General features: G+C 35.0%; 1 protein-coding gene across 1 annotated transcript in view; it reads left to right on the top strand.

Annotated features, from left to right (window-relative positions):
- Window positions 1–21963, top strand: part of Rok (Rho associated coiled-coil containing protein kinase) — a 484157-nt gene that overhangs the window by 184996 nt on the left and 277198 nt on the right. The window contains exons 12-13 of the mRNA XM_090392113.1: window positions 5004–5095; window positions 13617–13776. Coding sequence (XP_090248239.1) covers window positions 5004–5095; window positions 13617–13776 — 252 coding nt within the window. The remainder of the gene's footprint in view (window positions 1–5003; window positions 5096–13616; window positions 13777–21963) is intronic.

The raw sequence follows: 21963 nt of genomic DNA, 5'->3' as shown, positions 1-21963 counted from the left end.
TTTTACGGTATATATTAGAACACAGTAACTAAGTAAATAATTAATTTATTAACTTATTGCTGATATTTCGCTAGTGTTATAACCAGCATCTTCAGAGCACAAAAACACAGTTTGTTACAATACGCGAGACTATGACAACATGGTGTAATCAGCAGACTGGTTAAACAAAATTGTAGCAGCAACACAAAGACTAGAGTCTTGATTTTTTGGCGCCCTCTATCTGGGAAAAAAAAAAAAAAAAAAGTCTTACTAGTTTTTTCTTAGGATGACTGTCTCCCAGATCTTAGGCAAGTTAATACAGCCATGTTTGTTGAGATTTGGAGTGTGTTTCAGGGCTTCTGTCGCCTCTAAGAACAATCTCTCCGACTTATAAGAGTTTCTGTGTAGTACTTTTGTGTTTTTCCAGTTGATCCTGTGTGCAGGGGTATCCAGAGCATGGTCTGCTAGGCCCGACTTGCCATAATGATAATCCCAGACGTATCTTTTGTGTTCATTGATGCGGATGTTCACAGTTCTTCCTGTTTGACCGTAGTAGGCTTGGTTACATGAGCAGGGTACTTGGTAGACTCCTGGATGTGATAAAGGGGGAATACTGTCCTTGGGTGAGCGGATAAGATTTGGCCACATGGCCCAGAGACATTGGAAACATTTTTAGCGCATTTAAATAGCCAACATCTAAAAATCCACTTTACTATGGAACTGGAAGCTAATAACTGTCTGCCCTTACTGGATACACTTATCACATGTCTTCCAGATGGTTCCTTATCATTTTCAGTTTTTAGAAAATCCACACATACAGGGAGATACTTACACAAACAATCACACCATCATCCTTCTCAACAATATGGCATTTTAAAAACACTCACCCATAGAGCGAGAGCAATCTGTTCCAATGACAATGCTCTTGCTGCTGAACTGGCTCACTTACGCCATACCTTCTTGGCCAATGGCTATAATCAACACAAGATAAACAAAATACTAAACGCTCCTAAGAAACCCCTCCCACCATCCACCACAGAGAACTACAACAAAACAATCGCCATCCCATACATCAAAGGCACATCCGAAAAGATTTCAAGAATTCTCAATAAACATAAACTATGCACTACATTCAGACCATGTAGCAAATTAGCTACCCTTATCCGCTCACCCAAGGACAGCATTCCCCCTTTATCACATCCAAGAGTCTACCAAGTACCCTGCTCATGTAATCAAGCCTACTACGGTCAAACAGGAAGAACTGTGAACATCCGCATCAACGAACACAAAACATACGTCTGGAATTATCATTATGGCAAGTCGGGCATAGCAGACCATGCTCTGGATACCCCTGCACACAGGATCAACTGGAAAAACACAAAAGTACTACACAGAAACTCTTATAAGTCGGAGAGATTGTTCTTAGAGGCTACAGAAGCGCCCTGAAACACACTCCAAATCTCAACAAATATGGCTGTATTAACTTGCCTAAGATCTGGGAGACAGTCATCCTAAGAAAAAACTAGTATGCTTTTTTTTTTTTTTTTTTTTTTTTTTTTTTTTTTTTTTTTTTGTGTGTGTGTGTGTGTAGGACTCTAGACTTATGTGATAGTTTTTTTTTTTTTTTCAAATAGAGGGCGCCAAAAAATCAAGACTCTAGTCTTTGTGTTGCTGCTACAATTTTGTTTAACCAGTCTGCTGATTACACCATGTTGTCATAGTCTCGCGTATTGTAACAAACTGTGTTTTTGTGCTCTGAAGATGCTGGTTATAACACCAGCGAAATATCAGCAATAAGTTAATAAATTAATTATTTACTTAGTTACTGTGTTCTAATATATACCGTAAAAAAATAAACAACATGTTCGACGAACACATAAGTCTGTCCACACGCTCAAAGGCTTCAATTTTCTTGATGGTTGTTGCCTTCAATGTCCATGTTTCAACTCCATAGAACAGAATAGACCACACATAGCATTTCAGCATTCGGCATCTGACTTCCATGTGCAGGTGTTGTTCTCATTTTCATGAAGAACTGCCATTCAACTTCAATCCTTTTCTTTATATCTATTTCAGGATCCCACCCTTCATTAAGCCAGCAACCAGGATATTTATATCTTGACACTTGATCGATATTTTTCCCATTGAGTGTATGTTTGCTGATGACCATGTATTTTGTCTTGTTGATGTTTATATTTATTCCCATTTTTTGGCTTTCTATGTATACTCTGTCAAGGAGTTTTTTGGAGATCCATAATGTTATCTGTAATTAGCATGGTGTCATCTGCATATCATAGGTTAACAATCTTTCCATTATTCTTCCAATGCCTTTTTAAAGATTACCTCTGCGTATATGTTGAACAAGAGTTCAACATATATGCAATCCTTGTCTCACTCCTCTTTCGATGTTAATATCACTGGTGGTAATGTTGTCTAATCAAATGGTAGCTGACTGATTCCAATACAGCTTTCTTATTAGTCTTATGTCTTGTTCGTCTAGCCCTATTTGTTGAAGGACTTCTATTAAGTTAGTGTGTCTGACTTTGTCGAATGCTTTTTCAAAATCTATGAAACACATAGACAGATTTCTGTTTTTCTATGCATTTTTGTATCAGTATTTGGACACAGAAAAGGGCCTCTCTAGTACCAAAACCATTCCAAAAGCCGAATTGCATTTCACTTAGAATTTCTTTACTTTTTCTATAAATACGATTCTGAATTACTTTCAAAAATATTTTTAATGTTTGGCTTATTAGACTAATAAGTCGGAAGTCGCCACAGGAATTCGCTTTGGGTTCTTTGGGAGAGTGATAAATGTAGATTTGAGCCAGTCTGATGGAAATTCATCACTTTCATATATTTCATTAAATAGTTTTTCAAGAAGCTTGATATTATCTGGTTCTATTAATTTCAAAAATTCTGTTTGCACACCATCTGGTCCACTGGTTTTTCCTGTTTTACTTGATCTTATAGCATTCTCTATTTCACATTTCATAATTGCTGGTGCTTGAATGTTATCTTTTATATTTATAGGCTTCTGTCTAGTATCATTGAAAAGTTCTGTTACAAATCTGTGCTTCATTCTCTTCTTCTGGAACTATTTTTCCACTTTCGTTTCTTAGAGAGACTGTTTGCTTTTTTCTGAGTTTTCTGGAAATTTCGTTGATTTTCTTATACAGATTGAAATTATCATGTTTCTTCTGAAGCAGTTCAATCTAAGTACATAAATTCTTCATCCAATTTTCCTTGGCGTTTATTTTTTTCTTGATAATGTTATGTGTTTCTGTTTATCTGGCTAGGTCTTTGTTTTTGTACATTCTTCTTGTATCAATAAGAGAAAGAATCTCATTTGTCATTGTTTTACATTATTCACATAACCTACTTCTTCAATACTTATTGTTACGATGGCATTCTTTAAGCTATTCCAAAGAGATTCCACTCTTTTATTTTCTTCTATGTTAATCTGTTGTAATCGCAAGTTAAGCTGTGTCTTGGCACTTTTATTTATCGTCGTGTCTTTTAGTTTTCTACATCAATTTTCTTTTTCTTTTGTGATTTTTTAGCTGCTTTTAATTTAAAACGTATTTCTGCAACTATGGGATTGTGGTCTGATGAGATATCTGCTCCAGGATAAGTCTTTGCACTCTTTATACCACTGTGGAATCTTTTATTTATCAGTATGCAATCAATTTGATTTCTGACAATGTTATGTCGATTATCTTGAGGCCATTTCCAAGTGTATAGTCTTCTGGATGGAAGTTTAAACCAGGTATTTGCTATTGTTAGATCTTCCTCCTGACAGAACTGGACAAGGCAATCTCCTCTGTCATTTCTGGTGCCTAAGCCATGTTCTCCAACAATTTCTCCATCACCCCCTCTGCCTACTTTTGCATTGAAGTCACCCATCACTATGTTTATATCATGTTTCTTTGTTAGGTTTTTAATCTCTTTTAGGTGTTCATAAAACTCTTCAACATCTCACTTTTGTCAGCTGTGGGTGCATAAGCTTGGATGATATTTATATTAACAGGGTTTCCCTTAAATTGTAACAGCATTATCCTTTCAGAAAATGGAATCCAATTTAGTACTGATTTATTGATTTCTTCATCTACTATTACAGCTACACCATGTCGATGTTTGTTCTCATCATTCCCAGAGTAATACATTGTCATATTATCTTAGGTGGTAGTATTCTGAGCTAAAAAAGTTCATATGAACACGTGTCCAATTGTCAATGGATGCAGAGATACAACTGTTTGAAACTGTTTAACAGCTATTATGAGAAGTATTAAAGAACAATAAATGACTTATTGTTTGTATTTATTGACTGTTTGAGTGATTCAAAACACAAATTGACAAAATATTGTAAAGATTTACAGTTCATAATACATGTTTGAAAATTCCACTGCCAACCTCAATGCACTTTGCAACTCTTGCGGTAATAGTACATGTTGTTCTTTTGAGCTCATCTTGTTCTTTTATGAGGAATTGATCGCTCGTATTATGGATAATGCGATTGATCAATTCGTTTTATATTTACCTTTTCTTTGTATACTTCGCTTTTCATACATCCCCACAAACCAAAATCTAAGGGAATGAGGTCTTGGCTAATGAATGGGACTACAGCGGCTGATCCATCGTTCTGGGAAAGTTCGATTTAAAATATTTAGAATTATTGAATATTTATTATAAACTGTAAGTTACAGTATTTATGACTTATTGTTTGTATTTATTGACTGTTTGAATGAAACAAAACAAATAACTGACAAATACTGTAATTTACAGTTTATAATAAATGATAAATGTTCAATAATTTCTTTAATACTTCTCATAATAGCTTTTTAAACAGTTTCAAACAGCAGTATCTGCATCCATTGACAATTGGACATGTTAACTGAAGTTCTTTACTCGGAATAATTGATACTACCACCTACTATTTACTATTCCTCCTGAAACACCCTGTATACATTTTTTTTTTTTTTAAACTGCTGGAAAAAAATTATATAAATTAAAATTTCTTTTAGGACACAGAGGCTTGGAAGGAATGGTGTAGAAGAAATAAAAAGGCATCCTTTTTTCCAGAATGATCAGTGGACATTTGATAATATTAGGGAATGTATGTAAATTTTTTTTTTGTTCATTATTTTTAGTTTATGAGAATAAGAATTTTATATTAACATTATTTTTTTAATCAAAAATTACAAAAGGGCACAAATATCACATTTAGTTATCGATCTATACAAGAAAGTTCTAGGCTAAAAAACTACACCTGTAGATACATATAGTGGTGTCTTTGTCTGGTTTTTTGCATTTGCTGCTATTAGAAATCTCTTGTTATGTATATTAGAAGATGTACTGTGGTTATTGCTGGTTTTCCAAGTGTTTTTATAGCAGACAGAAAATTGATGTGAAATGAGGTGCATACTGGCTGGATACTTTGTATGTCTTTGGTCATTCAGCTGTTGTAAGCATTCCCTCATGGAAGAATGATTATTTCAATAGCTGTTGGAACTATACTATGAAGTTATTAGATATCAATTACAACTTTTTGTTGGTTTTAAGCAGTCTGTGATTTGCCTGCAATCTGTAACTCTGGTTTGATTATTGCATCAACTCTGGAGGTATAGTATGATTATAAACACAAATATTTCTGTGGTTTAGCAAATCTTATTTAATTTCCAATATGGAGACCACATGTTTCCAAACATAAATGGATTTATTCAATAAACTATAACCCAACAAGTTTCGTAAGTCTTACATTATCAGGGATACTTGATAAGTAAGACTAGAAAAAATTAATTACAACAGATAAGAACTTCGACACTAGTACACATAAACAGTGACCAAAAAAAAAAAAAAAACATTGTATTAATTAATGTGCAAGCATTTTCGAACAATGCTATTTGTTGTTGTCATGTTCTTTGGCATAATGTGTGTCATATCCCAGTTCTTCAGTTGATAGATTTTTGATGAGTGCAGGCCAAACTTGGTGTAGGATTTAACCTTAGTTCGTGATACACTGTATGGTCATGGTGGTGGTATGGGGCATTTCTGAAACTCATTTAAATTTACTTTTAAAACAGTTATGATCAGTATATGACATTTCTGTTTTTTGCCAAATTATTTGGTGGTCTATATCTGTTGTGTTGGAAGGCTAATCCTGACTCCCCCACTTTTTGTACTTGACGCTCTTAGACATGCATATCTTCCAGACTGTCCTGTTCAGCTTACATAGTAAATGCCACATAAGCAATGAATCATTATATTTCTGGTTTCTTTATGGGAGGATGTGGAGGTTTGTGGATGTAAGAAGCTTGAGATTTTATACATTAGGAAATTAGCCACTTTAATGTTGTAATCATGAAACAATGTTGCAACTTTATTCTTGATATAAGGTAATGTAATTGCGTTTTTGAAATATTGTTTTGAAATATTGAAATATTGTTTACAAAATTTGTTGGATTGTATTGTTTATCGTAATAAATCTGTTCATGTTTTGGAAAAGTGGTTTCCATATCATAAATTAAATAAAGAAATTAGCATGAATTTGCCTATACTGAGCAAATGCTAGTTTAGAACATTAGGGAAGAGTTCTCCTTTTAGTATCAGCTGTTAGACCCATTTTAATGAGGCCATTTATGAAAGGTGTTCCTAATGAACATTGTATGCTTTTACTGTGTTATGACTGCATTGTATAATATTTAGTTCTCTGGCAGTTGAGTAAAATATATCTGAGTTTTAGCTAAAATTGATATGGAAGAAATTTGTTTTATAATGGATTACTAGGTTTGTAGAACTAGTGACAATTTATATTCATTCATATTCAAGTCAGAGACTTGAATTTCAAAAGCTATCCTCTACAGTGCATAAAAGAAAATAATAGATATGCACTCGCTTGAGAGGACATGCCAAAAATGGTCTCATGAAAATCCACTAATTAAAAAGATAATGGAGTGTGTGCACCACAGGGGGGGGGGTCAACGACATGCATCGAGACCTTCTCCAAAACAAGATAAAATAGTTAATATTCCTATTGTCGTAGAAGGAGTACAATTTGATGACACTTTGGATATTTTTCCTGATGAAAAAGAAATGAGATACTGCCCATCTACAATTCTCTAAAAAGAAAAAAAAATCTGAGGCTAATAAAAAAAAAATGAGAGGCAATGACATGCCTGTGTGTAAAATTATGTAATGCTAGACTAACATCAGTCATATTTTAATTGACCGCCCTCATTTCATCAATGAAATGAGGGTAGCCAGTTGATGGTTGATTGATGAGGGAAGTCAGAATGATGGTTACTTGTGTGAAAGAGTTTCACACAGTAAATATTTACCATTATTATTAGCTTTGCCCTTTTCTCCAAATTTTTCCCAAAATGTTCCTATATCCCTGGTGGAATTCATGTCCTACTATGCTGTTCAGATCTCCATCAAGGACCCTTTTCTTTTTCAGCTGCCTGTTCTAATGACTCAAAAAATTCTTCCCCTTTTTCCTTAGATGAACCTTCTGTGGGACCATAGGCACAAATAAGTTTCATTGTCCTTGTCCCCGTTTTTAGATTTGCCCACATAACTCTAGTTGAGACTGCCTTCCAAATCGATAAGTTTATCTTCATGTTGGAAGTTTTTTCCACTTGGTTAGACTATAATAAATTTAGTTTAATCCTTTATCTAAGTGTAAGCAAACAAAGTTTGCGCCTGAAGTATCTTCAGGACTGAGGCAACTCGTGGTAAAGGAGGACCAAGCTCTCATCACTCCTTGTCTTAGTATCTCCCATAATGCAAAGCACATCTCTTTGCAGACATGTATAATGCTATGCATTAAGGGAAAGGCCACTACCCAGACTGGTTTTGACCTTTATCGATGTCTCGTCACTGGGAGCCAGACCCACAAGTGGTGATACCAAGGTGGAAGCAATGGAGAAGTCATATTTACCTATACGAGTTGCCAAAAGGTGTCTCACCTTATTATTAAATTACTCTGGATTTAGAGAAAGATGTTGGAAGTTTTTTTCACTTGGTTAGACTATAATAAATTTAGTTTAATCCTTTATCCAGAGTAATTTAATAATAAGGTGAGACATCTTTTGGCAACTTATATAGGTAAATATGACTTCTCTATTGCTTCGACCTTGGTATCATCACCTCTGGGTCTGGCCCCCACTGATGAGACCTCAATAAAGGTCGAAACCGGTTGGAAGCTTGGGTGATGAATGGCAATGCTGTAGCCCATGAAATTTTAACCGAGGCTTGGCTGTTGCTGTCACCCAGGTCCTGAGTATTAGTGTGTGTGTGTGTGGGGGGGGGTAATGAATGGCAATGCTATAATCATGAAGTTAATTGAGGCACGGCTGTTGCTGTTATCCCCTCAGATGATATATGAATGGCTCTGCTCGGTGGTGGGGTGAGCCTGCCACGGGGTAGAGCCAACCGATTCTGAGAGTTCTTCTCAGTGTCAGGGTGAGCCTGTTACTGAGGGGAACAATGCTGAGTTTTTGGAGTTTGACCTGTACTTGAACATTCAATATAGGTCGAAACCGGTCTGGGTAGTGGCCCTTCCCTTCCCTTAATGCAGTGTTTCTCAACGTTTTTTGGATCATGCCCCACCTCACCGTCTCAAAGATCATGATGCCCCACCTCAACGTCTCAGATTTTGATGCCCCCCCAGCATAATAGTCAGCCAAGTTCTGAAAAAGTATAATATAAATATGTACATGTGCATTTTCTAATTGCCCCCCCCCCCCCCCCCCCCCCCCAATATTCACATTGTCCTCCTGTGGGGCATACGCCCCACATTGAGAAACACTGCCTTAATGCATAGCATTATACGTGTCCGCAAGGAGATGTGCTTTGCATTATGGGAGATACTAAGACAAAGAGCGATGAGAGCTTAGTCAACCTTTACCACGAGTTGCCTCAGTCCTGAAGATACTTCAGGCGCAAACTTTGTTTGCTTACACTTGGATAAAGGATTAAACTAAATTTATTATAGTCTAACCAAGTGAGAAAAAAACTTCGAACATCTTTCTCTAAATCCAGAGTATTTAATAATAAGGTGACACACCTTTTGGCAACTCGTATAGGTAAATATGACTTCTCCATTGCTTCCACCTTGGTATCACCACCTCTGGGTCCGGCTCCCATTGACGACACCTCAATAAAGGTTGAAATTGATCTGGGTAGTGGCTCTTCCATTATGGGAGATGCAATTTTACACAGAAGAAAACAAAATTTCATGCACGCTCTCTGTTCCTTGTAGTCAGTCATCTGCCAACTAGAAAATGCGTGCACCAAGTGTAGATTCTGGTTAATTTTGGGTACCCCCCTCATACATATCTGCACATTTTGGGTACTTGGGCAACTTCAATGCAAGGTCGGCTGCCTCTGTATATGGGTAGCCCCTAGTATTCAAGATACCTCACATGAAGACTTTTCTTTGTTCATGCTTGAGTAAAGTATGTAAACAACAATATAATTTGTCAGGTATAATTTAATTAATGAGACTTAGAGATCTGTATTATATTCCTGTAATTTCTCAACTTGCTGTAAGTTAGATCTTTTCCCTTATTGCCTTCCTTCAAATTTTTCTCTATGTCAGAAATATTTGGAGAAAAGGCAGTTCATTTGTTACTCTATCATTTAGGTCAGTGCTTCCCAAACTTATGGATGTAAAGACCCCCCCACCCTAAAAAAATCGATCGTGATATACAGACATATATTATTATAATATTTATCGTATTTATATTAAGTACAAAACATACACAGCAAATATTGCAAAAATCAAATGCAAATATTACATTTTTTTTCATCTTACATAGACATTTGACATGGCACATTATCTTATATTTTTATATATATAGATATATTGTTATTGTACATTTGCAGCACAATAACACATGAAATGTAAAACTATTAGTAATAAACAAAGTAAGAATTAAAAACATAAAAGAAGTTTAATAACAATTTAACGTGATGGATGTGTTTCATTACTGCTACACAAAAAGTCAATATCAGGTGAAATATTTGAAACGTTTTAATTCTTCAGCCTTTCTTTGAAAAAACTCAATTGTCTTATATTCCCTATGAATAGTATCTGAATGGTGACAAAGTTTTTCTGGCTGCATGCAATCATTTGATAACTGTTTCCAACAGATTACACATACACAGGTTTGTTTGAATCATTATATGATGGTACAAACCCATATTTCAAATAAGAAGGATCGTATTTTCGAATTTTTTCATATGCTATTTTTTGTCTTTTACTGTCTGGCGCTGAAGACGATGCAGTCTGTGCTGGTAAAATATGAGATGCTGTTGTTTGTGAGTCTGCTTCTGCTGATTGTTTGCTGGATTGTTTTTTTTATCAGCCACTTATCCATCTCAGGATTAAATTTTTAACGTGGAATAGATCAAATAATAACACCACTTACCGATACCAGCACACCACAGACTAACAAGATGAAATTAGTGAATTACGTGAATAAGGGAATCCCCTGTGTTTATAGTTCTGATGCATGTGATCTGTGCTAACAGCGCAGTCGCCCAAGCGTATTTTTTACCCCGCTCATCACCCCACACCCACCTGTGTACACTAGCAATGAAACATTAATTTAAAGTGCAAAAAACTTGACTGTTTTAAATGAGCACAAGATTTTCATTTGTGAGCTTTTTTGTGCTCACAAATGATTTCATTTGTGAAATCATTTGTGATTTCATTCATTTTCATCACACTTTCATTTTTTGAAATGAAACTTATATGAAAAGCGTATATTTACTAATATTCATTAAGCACCCGAAATATGTCTGTGTTCACTGGGCATCTACAGATGCCATATGGTTACTCCTATGCTCGATGATGTTCTACACTAGGCCTCGCCATGTAGTACTGTTGTTTGCCCTTCTGGCAGCCTCAACTCTCTGAAGATCAGTCACTCCACACACGCCATCCATCCATCTCATTGATGGTCTACCCCTGCCTCTTTTTCCAGGAACTTTACCTTCTATTACTGTTTTGAGAAGTCCTCCTTCCATCCTTTCTATATGTCCAAAATATTTTAACTTTCTTCTGTCAATATCCTTAAGGAGCCTTAAAGTTCTACTAATCTTTTCTAACACCCATTCATTTGTACGCCTTTCAGTGTATGATATATCCTCAACAGCCTTCTGTAACACCACATCTCAAAAGCAGATATCCGTTTCTTATCTGACTTCTTTAGGTTCCAAGTCTCGCATCCATAAGTCGCTGTTGGAAAAACAACTGCATCCAAAATCCTCAACTTTGTTCCCATGGAGATAGATCCATCCTTCCAGATTTTAGACAGGTTTCTGACTGTTGTTTTAGCCATTCCTAACCTTTTTCTGACATCTTCTGAACAGCAATTCTTCACATTAATAATGGATCCCAGGTACTCAAACTTGCTGACTTCCTCAATTCTTTCTCCATTAAGATACATTTGTTTCTCAAGAGTTTCTCTGTTTGTTTTTCCTTTGAGAACCATGATCTTTGTCTTGCTAGAATTGAGTTGAACTCCTCTGTTATTACTGATCTTGTTAACTTTGTCAAGAATTAGTCCTAGTTCTTCCATGTCATTACAAAGGAGTACTGTATCATCAGCGTGCCTCAGATTACTGATCAATCTACCTCCTATCGTAATTCCTGTCTTGAGCTCATCCAATGCTTCACGCATGATGTACTCTGCATATATACTAAACAAGTGAGGAGAAAGTAAACATCCATGTCTAACTCCTTTTCCAACTTGAAGCCAGTCAGTCAATCCAACACCTATTCTTACTGTGGCTTCTTGCTCCTTATACAAGTTGGCTATCAACCTGATAGTGTGTTGAGGAAAACCCATTATTTTCATTACTTCCCACAGTTTCACATGCTCAACACAGTCAAAAGCTTTAGAGTAGTCTAAGAAACACCTTACCAGAGGGAGTCTGAATTCTTTATATTTTTCTATGATCTGTCTAAGGCAAAGGATCTGATCTCTGGTGCCCCTACCTTTCCTAAAACCTGCTTGTTCCTCGGGCATCTCTGCCTCAATCTTATTTAGCATGATCTTTAATAAAATTTTGCTTGCATGAGATATCAAACTAATAGTTCTATAATTCTTGCATGCCTTCTTATCACCTTTCTTGTGTAGTGGTAGGAAAACTGACTTCTTCCAGTCTCTAGGCCATGATCCTGTCTCCCATATCCTTGTAATCAATCTATGAAACACTCTTATCCCTCCATCCCCTGTGGCCTTAATTAACTCTGCTAGGATTTCATCTGCACCTGGGGCCTTATTGCTGTTGAGCTGCTTAACTGCTCTTTCAACTTCATGCTTAAGTGGAGGAGGTTCCAAATCAAAATTTTCTTGGTGGGAGGACTCCACATTTTCTTTATCCACTCTGCTGTACAGTTCCTCACAGTATTCTTTCCATCTGTTTTTGATTTCCAACTCTTCTATTAGTAATGATCCATTCCTGTCTTTGATGACATTCAATTTAGGCTTGAACTTGTGCTTTAAGTCACAAACTAAATAAAACATCCTTTTATAATTATGCCTTCTCATCTGGAACTCTATTTCTTCACATTTATTAGTATAGAACTTTTCCTTGTCCTGCTTGATGGCTCTTCTGATTTCTCTATGTAATCTCTTGTATTCTTCGATCCCTGTGTCTCTTTGTTTTTCCAATCGCCTTCTTTTGATTAGTTCCCGTGTTGAATCTGATATCCATGGGTCTATTGGTTTTCTTATTGGGCTGAGATACGTCTTCGCTGTATCCTGTACCCGAAATATGCAGAAGAAAAATTTGTGAACCAACACCAATGTGTGATTTTTTCCTATTAAAATATAAAAAATAACAAAAAAGAAATAATAAATAATAAAAATTAAATAATTTCTTTTAATATAAAAAAAATCTACTTAGTCTTAGAATATTTTGAATTTGTTTTCATTATTTCATGGCCCCATCAACAAAACTAACAGCCCCCCAAGGGGGCCATGGCCCACATTTGGGAAGCGCTGATTTAGGTCACCAACAAGAACGAAGTTTTCCCTGTTTTATGTCAGCTGTCTTCTTTAATGACTCAAAAAATTGTCAGGAATTCCCATTTAAGAACTTCTTAAATGCGAATTCTTGTTTTGTGTTGAAGTTTTGTGGGTTTGGTTAGAATTAAATATGGAGTCAGAAGTTCTTGGTTGTTCTTTTACATACCTTATAAGATCTTTTTATGTAATTTTGATCAATAAGTAATCCATTGTGATCTATGACAGCATAAATTTTGCCACCAACCTGGATGTGAAGTAACTATAATTATGCTCTGCAGAATGTGCCCCATTACCAAATAATGTGAATAGTCTCATTACAAGTTGACTTTCAGCATGTATGCATTGTAATGCTTTTTTTTTTTTACTGACAAATTTAGTCTATGCAGTTAAAATTGGGGAAGGAGTCACCTTTTTGACTGTAGAATTTAATCTTCAAATTTCATTAGTTAATAAAGCTCAAGAGACAAATAAAAGCGAAAGCATGTTTCTGTGATGATGACACTCTTGTTTATTTATATTTGTTTTAAAGTTTTATTGTTTTTTTTTTGTCTACATTTGGAACTCCTTGAAATTCTCTATTAATTGTTATTGTAGGTGTTCCACCCATTGTTCCTGAATTATCAAGTGATGATGACACTAGTAACTTTGATGATATTGAAAAAGATGATACTACTGAAGAGAGTTTTCCTGCCTCAAAAGCATTTTCTGGGAACCATCTTCCTTTTGTTGGTTTTACATACTCTGGCGATTATCAGTATGTTTTTTCATTACTTATATATATATAAAAAAAGTAAACCTTCAATTTAATGGACTAATAGGGGCTAAGGGATGTCTATTAAATTGGAAGTCCATTAAATCACGAATTTTTTAAAATAATAATATCTGTAACATTATACTGCAATTTTATCAATATTAGCACTGTAATAACAAAAAAATTGCTTTACACACAATTTTTAACACAATTTTCACACTTTTAGATAAGTTAATATGAAGTTAATGTTTGATGTTGAGGCACTTGGTTTAGGTAATCCTGCTTTGAAAAAACTATGAAGTTTTTTTTGAACTTTTGAATTCTGTTTTTTTTTTAACTCCCTAAAATTATGAAAATGTAATAAAACTGACGCAGAAAGTCACACCCCTTGACAAAAGAACCAATTACAGTGTGATTGGTGTGACCACGTCCTAATCATTCACCAACATGTTTTATGAGTGGTGACTCATTTATGTCGGCTAAATTATTACAGTGTTTTGCCAAAATTTGTTAAAAATTACAGGAAATTATAATTTCCTGTAATTCCTCATAATAACAAAAAATAATCTGTTAATCTAATTATAAGGAAATCTTGGTTAAAAGCATTTTAAAATTAACAGGACGCTAATTTTCACATGTGACATACGGACCGGAAATTTTGTCTGTTAAATCGAGGGTTTACTGTATATGTGTGTGTATATATGTGTATATATATATATATATATATATATATATATATATATTCACTCATGAAATGAATTAACTTTTCAGAATTTCACATGTGAAGCAGAATGAAAAAATATTGTCAGAAGAATCTTTTTATTTTTTATTTTTTTACTAATTTAGTTTAAAATATGTTATATTTTCTCCCATTCTGTTGATTTTAATTGCAAGTAAAAGTTTAATTACTGAGATTTTTTCTCTCCACACGATTCATTCACATGGTAGTTTGCAAAATAAATTACCAGTTATTCTCCTTTAGTAGTCAATTTCTTTTCATTGAGCTGCTTGGCTTAGCTTATTTCTCTGTATCCCAACATGGTTTTAGTTTCCCTGTTCCATGACTGCATTTTATTATTATAATCTAGGCATTAAAAAATTCACCAAGGGAAGACTTCTTCAAAGTCATCCCCAGTTCCTAAATATTTATTATATATATTTTTGAAAACTTTACCGAAGATGCACTCATGACTTCCTAGCAATCCATTCCACATTTAACTGTACTTATTGAGAAGAACCTAGACTTCACATGCTTCCTAACTACATCCATACTCATTTCCCATGGTTGACTTGGAGCTTTCCCTTACACCATCTGCCATGAACTGCAAAATGTCACTTATCTGTATTATAAGATCCTTTTACAAACTTAAGTTTATTTATCTCTTCTTTTCCATCCATCACTCAAGTGGTCATCGCTTTGAAGACCGTGTTCTCTTATGTTGAAAGTTTATTTTTCACTTGGTTAGAATATAATAAATTTAGTTTAATCCTTTATCCAAGTGTGAGCAAACAAAGTTTGCGCCTGAAAGTATCTTCAGGACTGAGGTAAGGTGGTACACACCAGGGCAACTCGTTGCAAAGGTGGAGCAAGCTACCAATACTCCTGTCTCAGTATCTCCTATAATGCAAAACACATCTCCTTGCGGATATGTCTAATGTTATGCATTAAGGGAAGGGCCACTACCCAGACTAGTTTCGACCTTTATTGAGGTCTCTTCAGTGGGAGCCAGGCCCAAGCTGAGATACCAGGCAGAAGCATTCGCAGGTCATCTCTACCTATAGAAGTTGCCAAATGGTGTGCCACCCATTTTTAATAAATTACTCTGGATTTAGAGAAAGATGTTGAAAGTTTATTTTTCACTTGGTTAGAATATAATAAATTTAGTTTAATCCTTTATCCAAGTGTGAGCAAACAAAGTTTGCGCCTGAAAGTATCTTCAGGACTGAGGTAAGGTGGTACACACCAGGGCAACTCGTTGCAAAGGTGGAGCAAGCTACCAATACTCCTGTCTCAGTATCTCCTATAATGCAAAACACATCTCCTTGCGGATATGTCTAATGTTATGCATTAAGGGAAGGGCCACTACCCAGACTAGTTTCGACCTTTATTGAGGTCTCTTCAGTGGGAGCCAGGCCCAAGCTGAGATACCAGGCAGAAGCATTCGCAGGTCATCTCTACCTATAGAAGTTGCCAAATGGTGTGCCACCCATTTTTAATAAATTACTCTGGATTTAGAGAAAGATGTTGAAAGTTTATTTTTCACTTGGTTAGAATATAATAAATTTAGTTTAATCCTTTATCCAAGTGTGAGCAAACAAAGTTTGCGCCTGAAAGTATCTTCAGGACTGAGGTAAGGTGGTACACACCAGGGCAACTCGTTGCAAAGGTGGAGCAAGGTGTACCACCTTACCTCAGTCCTGAAGATACTTTCAGGCGCAAACTTTGTTTGCTCACACTTGTATAAAGGATTAAACTAAATTTATTATATTCTAACCAAGTGAAAAATAAATCGTGTTCTCTTAATCTGTCCTCATATGCACAGTTCCACAGGATAGATATTATCTTTATTAGATGTCCCTGGATGATGATAATAATAAAATGCAGCCATGGAATAGGAAAATCAAACAACGTAGTCAAGTTTAAGGGAGGATAAATTAAGATTAAGATTAAGGGAGGATAAATCAAACCACTACGTGGTTTGATTTATCCTCCCTTAATTTATTCTTCCTTAAAATGGGAGAATAAATTTCTTATTTCTACACATTAATGTTCTCTTCAACATGATAGTTATCTGATGTGATAACTTAACCACCTTCAGCCTAATATTGCTTTAAACTTGCACTCAACAGGTCTCTTGATCACTAACAAGTTACTATGAATTTAATATAATACTATGCTTAATTTGTCTTCATTCCAGAACACAAACAACTTTGCACTTAGCAACATGTGAAGAAGAACATGTAAGAAAGTTTTAAAGTGAATAAAAGTTGAGCAGCTCTCAGATTTGAACTGTAGACTAAAATACACAAAGATTATTGAAAAAAAATGAAAGAATTTGAAAACAGGAACCAAACCTTGGAGATTCAGTGGCAAGCCTTGAAGACAACCCTGATTGATTCAGCTAGAGAGGCATGTGGTGAATTTGTCTGCACGGATAGAAAAATTAGAACTCCGTGGTGGACACATGAAGTTAAAGAGGCAGTGAAGGAAAAGAAGAAAGCATATCAAAAGTTCCTGGCAAATAAGTCAGCTTGTGCTCTTAAAGAATACAGTGAGAAATGTAAGAAAGCTAAACACTGTGTAAAACTGGCTAAAAAAAAAGCCATGGGAGGACTTTGGTAAGAACATAGAAAATAAATATCAAGAAAGTGGCAAAATATTCTGGGGGTTCATGAAGGTTATAAATGGAGGAAAGAGTGCTGTAAAAGGAGTTAGAGATGATAAAGGGGACATGATATCTGGAGAAAAAGATATCCTTGAAGTATGGAGTAATTACTTTGAAAAATTGCTAAATGAAACAAGCAGTGATTGCACAGTGGTAAAAAACACTCAACCTGCATACAGTCATGAATGCATATCCATACTTGAGGTAGAAAAAGCCATCAAAGGCTTGAAATGTGGAAAGGCTGCAGGAGTAGATGATTTTCGGCCAGAAATGCTGAAGTGTGGTGGTATAAAGTCCTGCAATGGCCGCACTGCATACTTCAGAAGGCCTGGACAGAGGGACGAATTCCAGATGATTGGAGTAGAGTTTTCATACTAACCATATATAATAAGGGAAATAAAACTGAATGTGAGAATTACAGAGGTATTTCCCTATTGAAAGTACCTGGTAAGATTTATGCAAGTATACTTGAGAAATGGGTGAGAAGAATTGTGGAAGAAAAGCTTGCTGAAGAACAAGCTGGATTCAAGCCAAATAGATACTGTCAGGATCAGATCTTCACTTTACGAAAAATAGTTGAGAAGTCATGGGAATATAACAAAGATCTGTATTTAAGTTTTGTCAATTTGGAAAAGGTATATGACAAGGTGCCAAGAGAGAAGCTATTCAGTACGCTACAGTTATATGGGGCATTATATCAAGCAATACTTAGTCTTTATTTGAGTTGTAAGTCAGCAGTTAGAATTGAAGGAAGTACAGGAAGATGATTTATTGTTAAATCTGGTGTCAGACAAGGATGTACATTATCCCCTCTGTTATTCATTATCTATATGGATCGCATTATGAAGGAAGGTGGTATTAAACATGATATCAGAATTGGAGATGTTAATGTCAGCTACTTGCTTTATGCAGTCGATGTTATACTTGTAAATAAATCCGCTACAAGTCTGCAAGACTCCCTGACTAAATTGAATAACTGTTGTAATAGATATGGTATGAAGGTCAGCATTAAAAAGACAAAGACAATGAAAATGGCAGAATCATTAAAAATGTCAACTGCGTTGTGAACATAGAACCTGTGGAACAAGTAAAACATTTCAGATATTTAGGCACGATTTTTAGTGAAGATGGTAAATTAAATATCGAAATAGACAACAGAATCAACAATGCTGGTATGGTAGGAAGTCAAATGAACAAATTCCTATGGAATAAGAGAGAAATTAGTCGGAACACTAAATTAGCTGTATACAAGATGGTGTTCAAACCTGTTTTAACTTATGGATCTGAGAGCTGGGTCAGAAGTAAAACACTTGACCAAAGACTAGAGACCACAGATTTGAGAGTCCTGAGAAAGATTATAGGCGTGAACAGATGGTATCAATGGCAATATCATATTAAAAACGAGGATATTTAGGAAAGGACTTAACATTGTCAGCATCCAGGAATGCGTTAGCAGAGCTATTCTCAGATGGTATTGTCACTTAAACAGAATGGGCGAGGAAAGATTAGCAAAACAAGTGTTCTCTGCCATGTTGGCAGGAAAATGACCCAGTGGAAGACCAAGATATAGGTGGATTGATACTGTACAAAGTGTCTTAGATGATAGAAATATAAGATCTGATAATGTTGGAGTCTTGGCAAGTAACAGACTGATTTGGAGGAAGATTGTAGATAGGAAGTTAAGTAATGATGTAAATTTTTCATGTAGTACTATCATATTCTGTACACCCTTTGAGGGTACATGTTAGGAATTTGATGATGGTAATTTTTCCTTTTTTTTTTTCTTAATGCACAGAAAAGTTCTGATTTTCTTCTGTCTCTTTGCTTAACTTATTTTCATAAATGATTTTGCCTTTACATTTATACAGATTTTCATCCTGTCTTGTGGCCTGCTTTTTATACTATTCTTAGGTCTAGTCATAACTTTTCTCCTTTTATTGGATCCACTACATTTCCTTTTCATGCAGATCCTGCTTCAGAGTCTTATTCATTCATCCATTTTTAACTTCCAAGCGATTTATTATCCTAACTCTGTGAATGCATTCAGATAGCTTTCTTCAGACATGCTTTGATGACTATTTTCTATATATTGCTGACTCTTCTACCATTCAGTTTTTAATGCCAAGGAACTGCTTTAAGTTGCCATCTTGGTCTGTGACAATCACTTGTCCCATAGTTCCACATACCCCCCCCCTCCTTTTTTCTTTCTTTCTTTTTTTTAATAAAAGTTCTGCATGATTTATAACCTAAGTTAAAATTGTATGATCACCTTCTAACTGGAGGCAAAACAGTTACTTCACATTTATACAGATTTTCCGATGTTGTCATTGGAGCCAGTGTTCTTGTACCACAAGTAATACCTTCACTTGTTTACTGCTTAAGGTAGTATTCTTATGTAACTATAAATTATCTTTCCTAGATGTTACATGCATTCTTCTTCCTCCATGCTGTCTTGCGTAAGTTGAATTTATCCATATTGAATGTCCTCCATAAGTATCATTTATCTATCAGTCTGCATCTGCTTCCTGTGATCCTGAACTCGAGCAGCTTCCAGTTATATATTTTGTCCTGTTCATCTCTATCTTAAACCTATACTGAATTAAAACTCTTATATGGGGCCAGTTAACTGGATTGTCAATTAATTGAGCCTCACATTTGAAAAATTATAAAATTTAATTTCCATTCTGCATATAGTCAGTTACCTTTTATTTTATTACAATAAAACATATGATATTGTTTTAAATAATTTAATCACATTATTACAACGTAATTCCACAAGTTATAGTGTATATTCTGATCTCCCCAGTCAACTACCCTCATAGCGCCCTGCTGTTATGCAATCCATTATAAAAATTGCGCCTTACAACTTTGCATAATATTCGTGATTGCTTGTAAATATAACATTGTAATTTTAATAGAACTATGTTATTTGATATTTTCTGATATATTATCATGTAGTAATGAATAGTGTTGTAACCACATTTTGTTACTTATTTATATTATTTACCTTATATTAGCATATTTTTATGCAATTTTGCACAAAAAGGGTTCAACTCCAAAATTTAAAAATTCATCCAGCTCTGAGGAAAAAGAATTTCACCTTAATAATAGTGTTAATGTATATTCATATTTGTATTATACATTGATAAAATGTTTCAACTAAGTCTAAATATATTTTTTTGGAATAGTTTTTACTTAATTTCCAAAAGTTGATAAAATTGGAGCCTTCCCCCTCCTTTGCAAATTTGAATTTGGACAGTGGCTTGAATGGACACAGATATTAAGCGACAACAAAATTGTACAAATTATGAACTAAGATAGATAAAAATGATAGGTGAAGAGAAGATTTTTTTTTTCTAACAAATAAAATATCACACAGTGTCGCTTTGTTCCATATTGGGTCCTACTTGATTCTGCAGAACAAGAAAAAGACATTACTCTTGTTCTCCAAAAATATATTTCTTGCAAAACTTTTGCTGTAAGTTACACAAGAAAGTTAACAAAGGAACCATCTTTGCTTTTTTTTTTTTTTTAAATACATATAATGAATGCATTTTCTTTTTATTCTTAATATTTATATATATATATATATATATGTTAACATCATATTATAGTTTTTTGTCATTTTTTGGATTAATCGACAATTTGATTATCTGGGGAAATTCATTTACCACCATCTTAGGATAATCGGAGACTGTTGTACTTATACTGCCACCACTATTTGCAATTTCTACTCTGATCAGATTTAGGTCCTCTGCAATCATTACACACTCCTCTCATCCTTTTTCTCCTGCCCATTCTTCCTGAATACACTGTACCCATCATACAGATATTCCTGTAAAGATATCTTCATGTGTTAGCAATTTCTCACTAATGCCAATAATTTTTGGTCCTCGGGATAACAATTTCATCATGCACCTGATACTAAATCTATAAGTATAATCCATCCTGCAAGTTCAAATCCCTTCTAACTTTGAAAACATCCTGTACATCAATGTACAGTAAATTTTCATCTGCATAGCATATGTATTTAATTACCGTCTCAGCATCACAAGGCAAGACATTTTTCTCTCATTCAAGAACTTTCATGTCTCTCTCTCTCTCTCTCTCTCTCTCTCTCTCACACACACACACACACACACTATGTACTTTTCTTCAAGTTGTTTGTTCCTGCCAATACAATAATATTCTCCACTTGTGTTCTATCTGCAATAGACATAAATATAGCTTTGGACATAAATCCTGAATCTTTCTCCTTGACAATTCACATTCATTGTTTTGTTCATCTAGCCTGGAATCCCTATATGGTACACCATCCTTTTTTCACCCTTTTTTTTTTTTCATATCTTCCTTTCTTATTTTTGATAGTATCATTTTTTACTTTTCCTGGTATTAGATGCTTTCTAATCTTTCCAACTCCTGTTTGGTGCTATGAAGTATTCATCAGAGCTACAAAATATCTATCATCGTCCTGTAGTCTTTTTTCTTCTACTTCTTCCACGTTACCCCTCTCTCTTTCTCTTACACACAACCACTTCTACCTGTGTTTGCAATTTTTCTCATGCTTTACTACATGCTTTCTCAGTCCATTTCATCCTTTGTTAGAAATCTTGCTTGCATGCAAAGCCTTCACATTCCTTTATCTCTTTAACCAGACACTGTCCAAGGCAGCATGACATCATGTTTTTATCATTTTTGTTTTTAAGGCATTCAGAATACAGTTTGGTTGCCTAAGTTCTAAATTGCCAGCCCATCCTCATTTGTTCAGCATACAGGTGGATGCATATTAACAGCGATAAGGTGA

This window comes from Typopeltis vanoorti, chromosome 4 (assembly GCF_054136105.1).
Source record: "Typopeltis vanoorti isolate ZY-2024b chromosome 4, IOZ_Tvanoo_1.0, whole genome shotgun sequence".
NCBI classification, from domain to species: Eukaryota; Metazoa; Arthropoda; class Arachnida; order Uropygi; family Thelyphonidae; genus Typopeltis; species Typopeltis vanoorti.
This window is presented reverse-complemented; position numbering and strand designations above follow the sequence as displayed.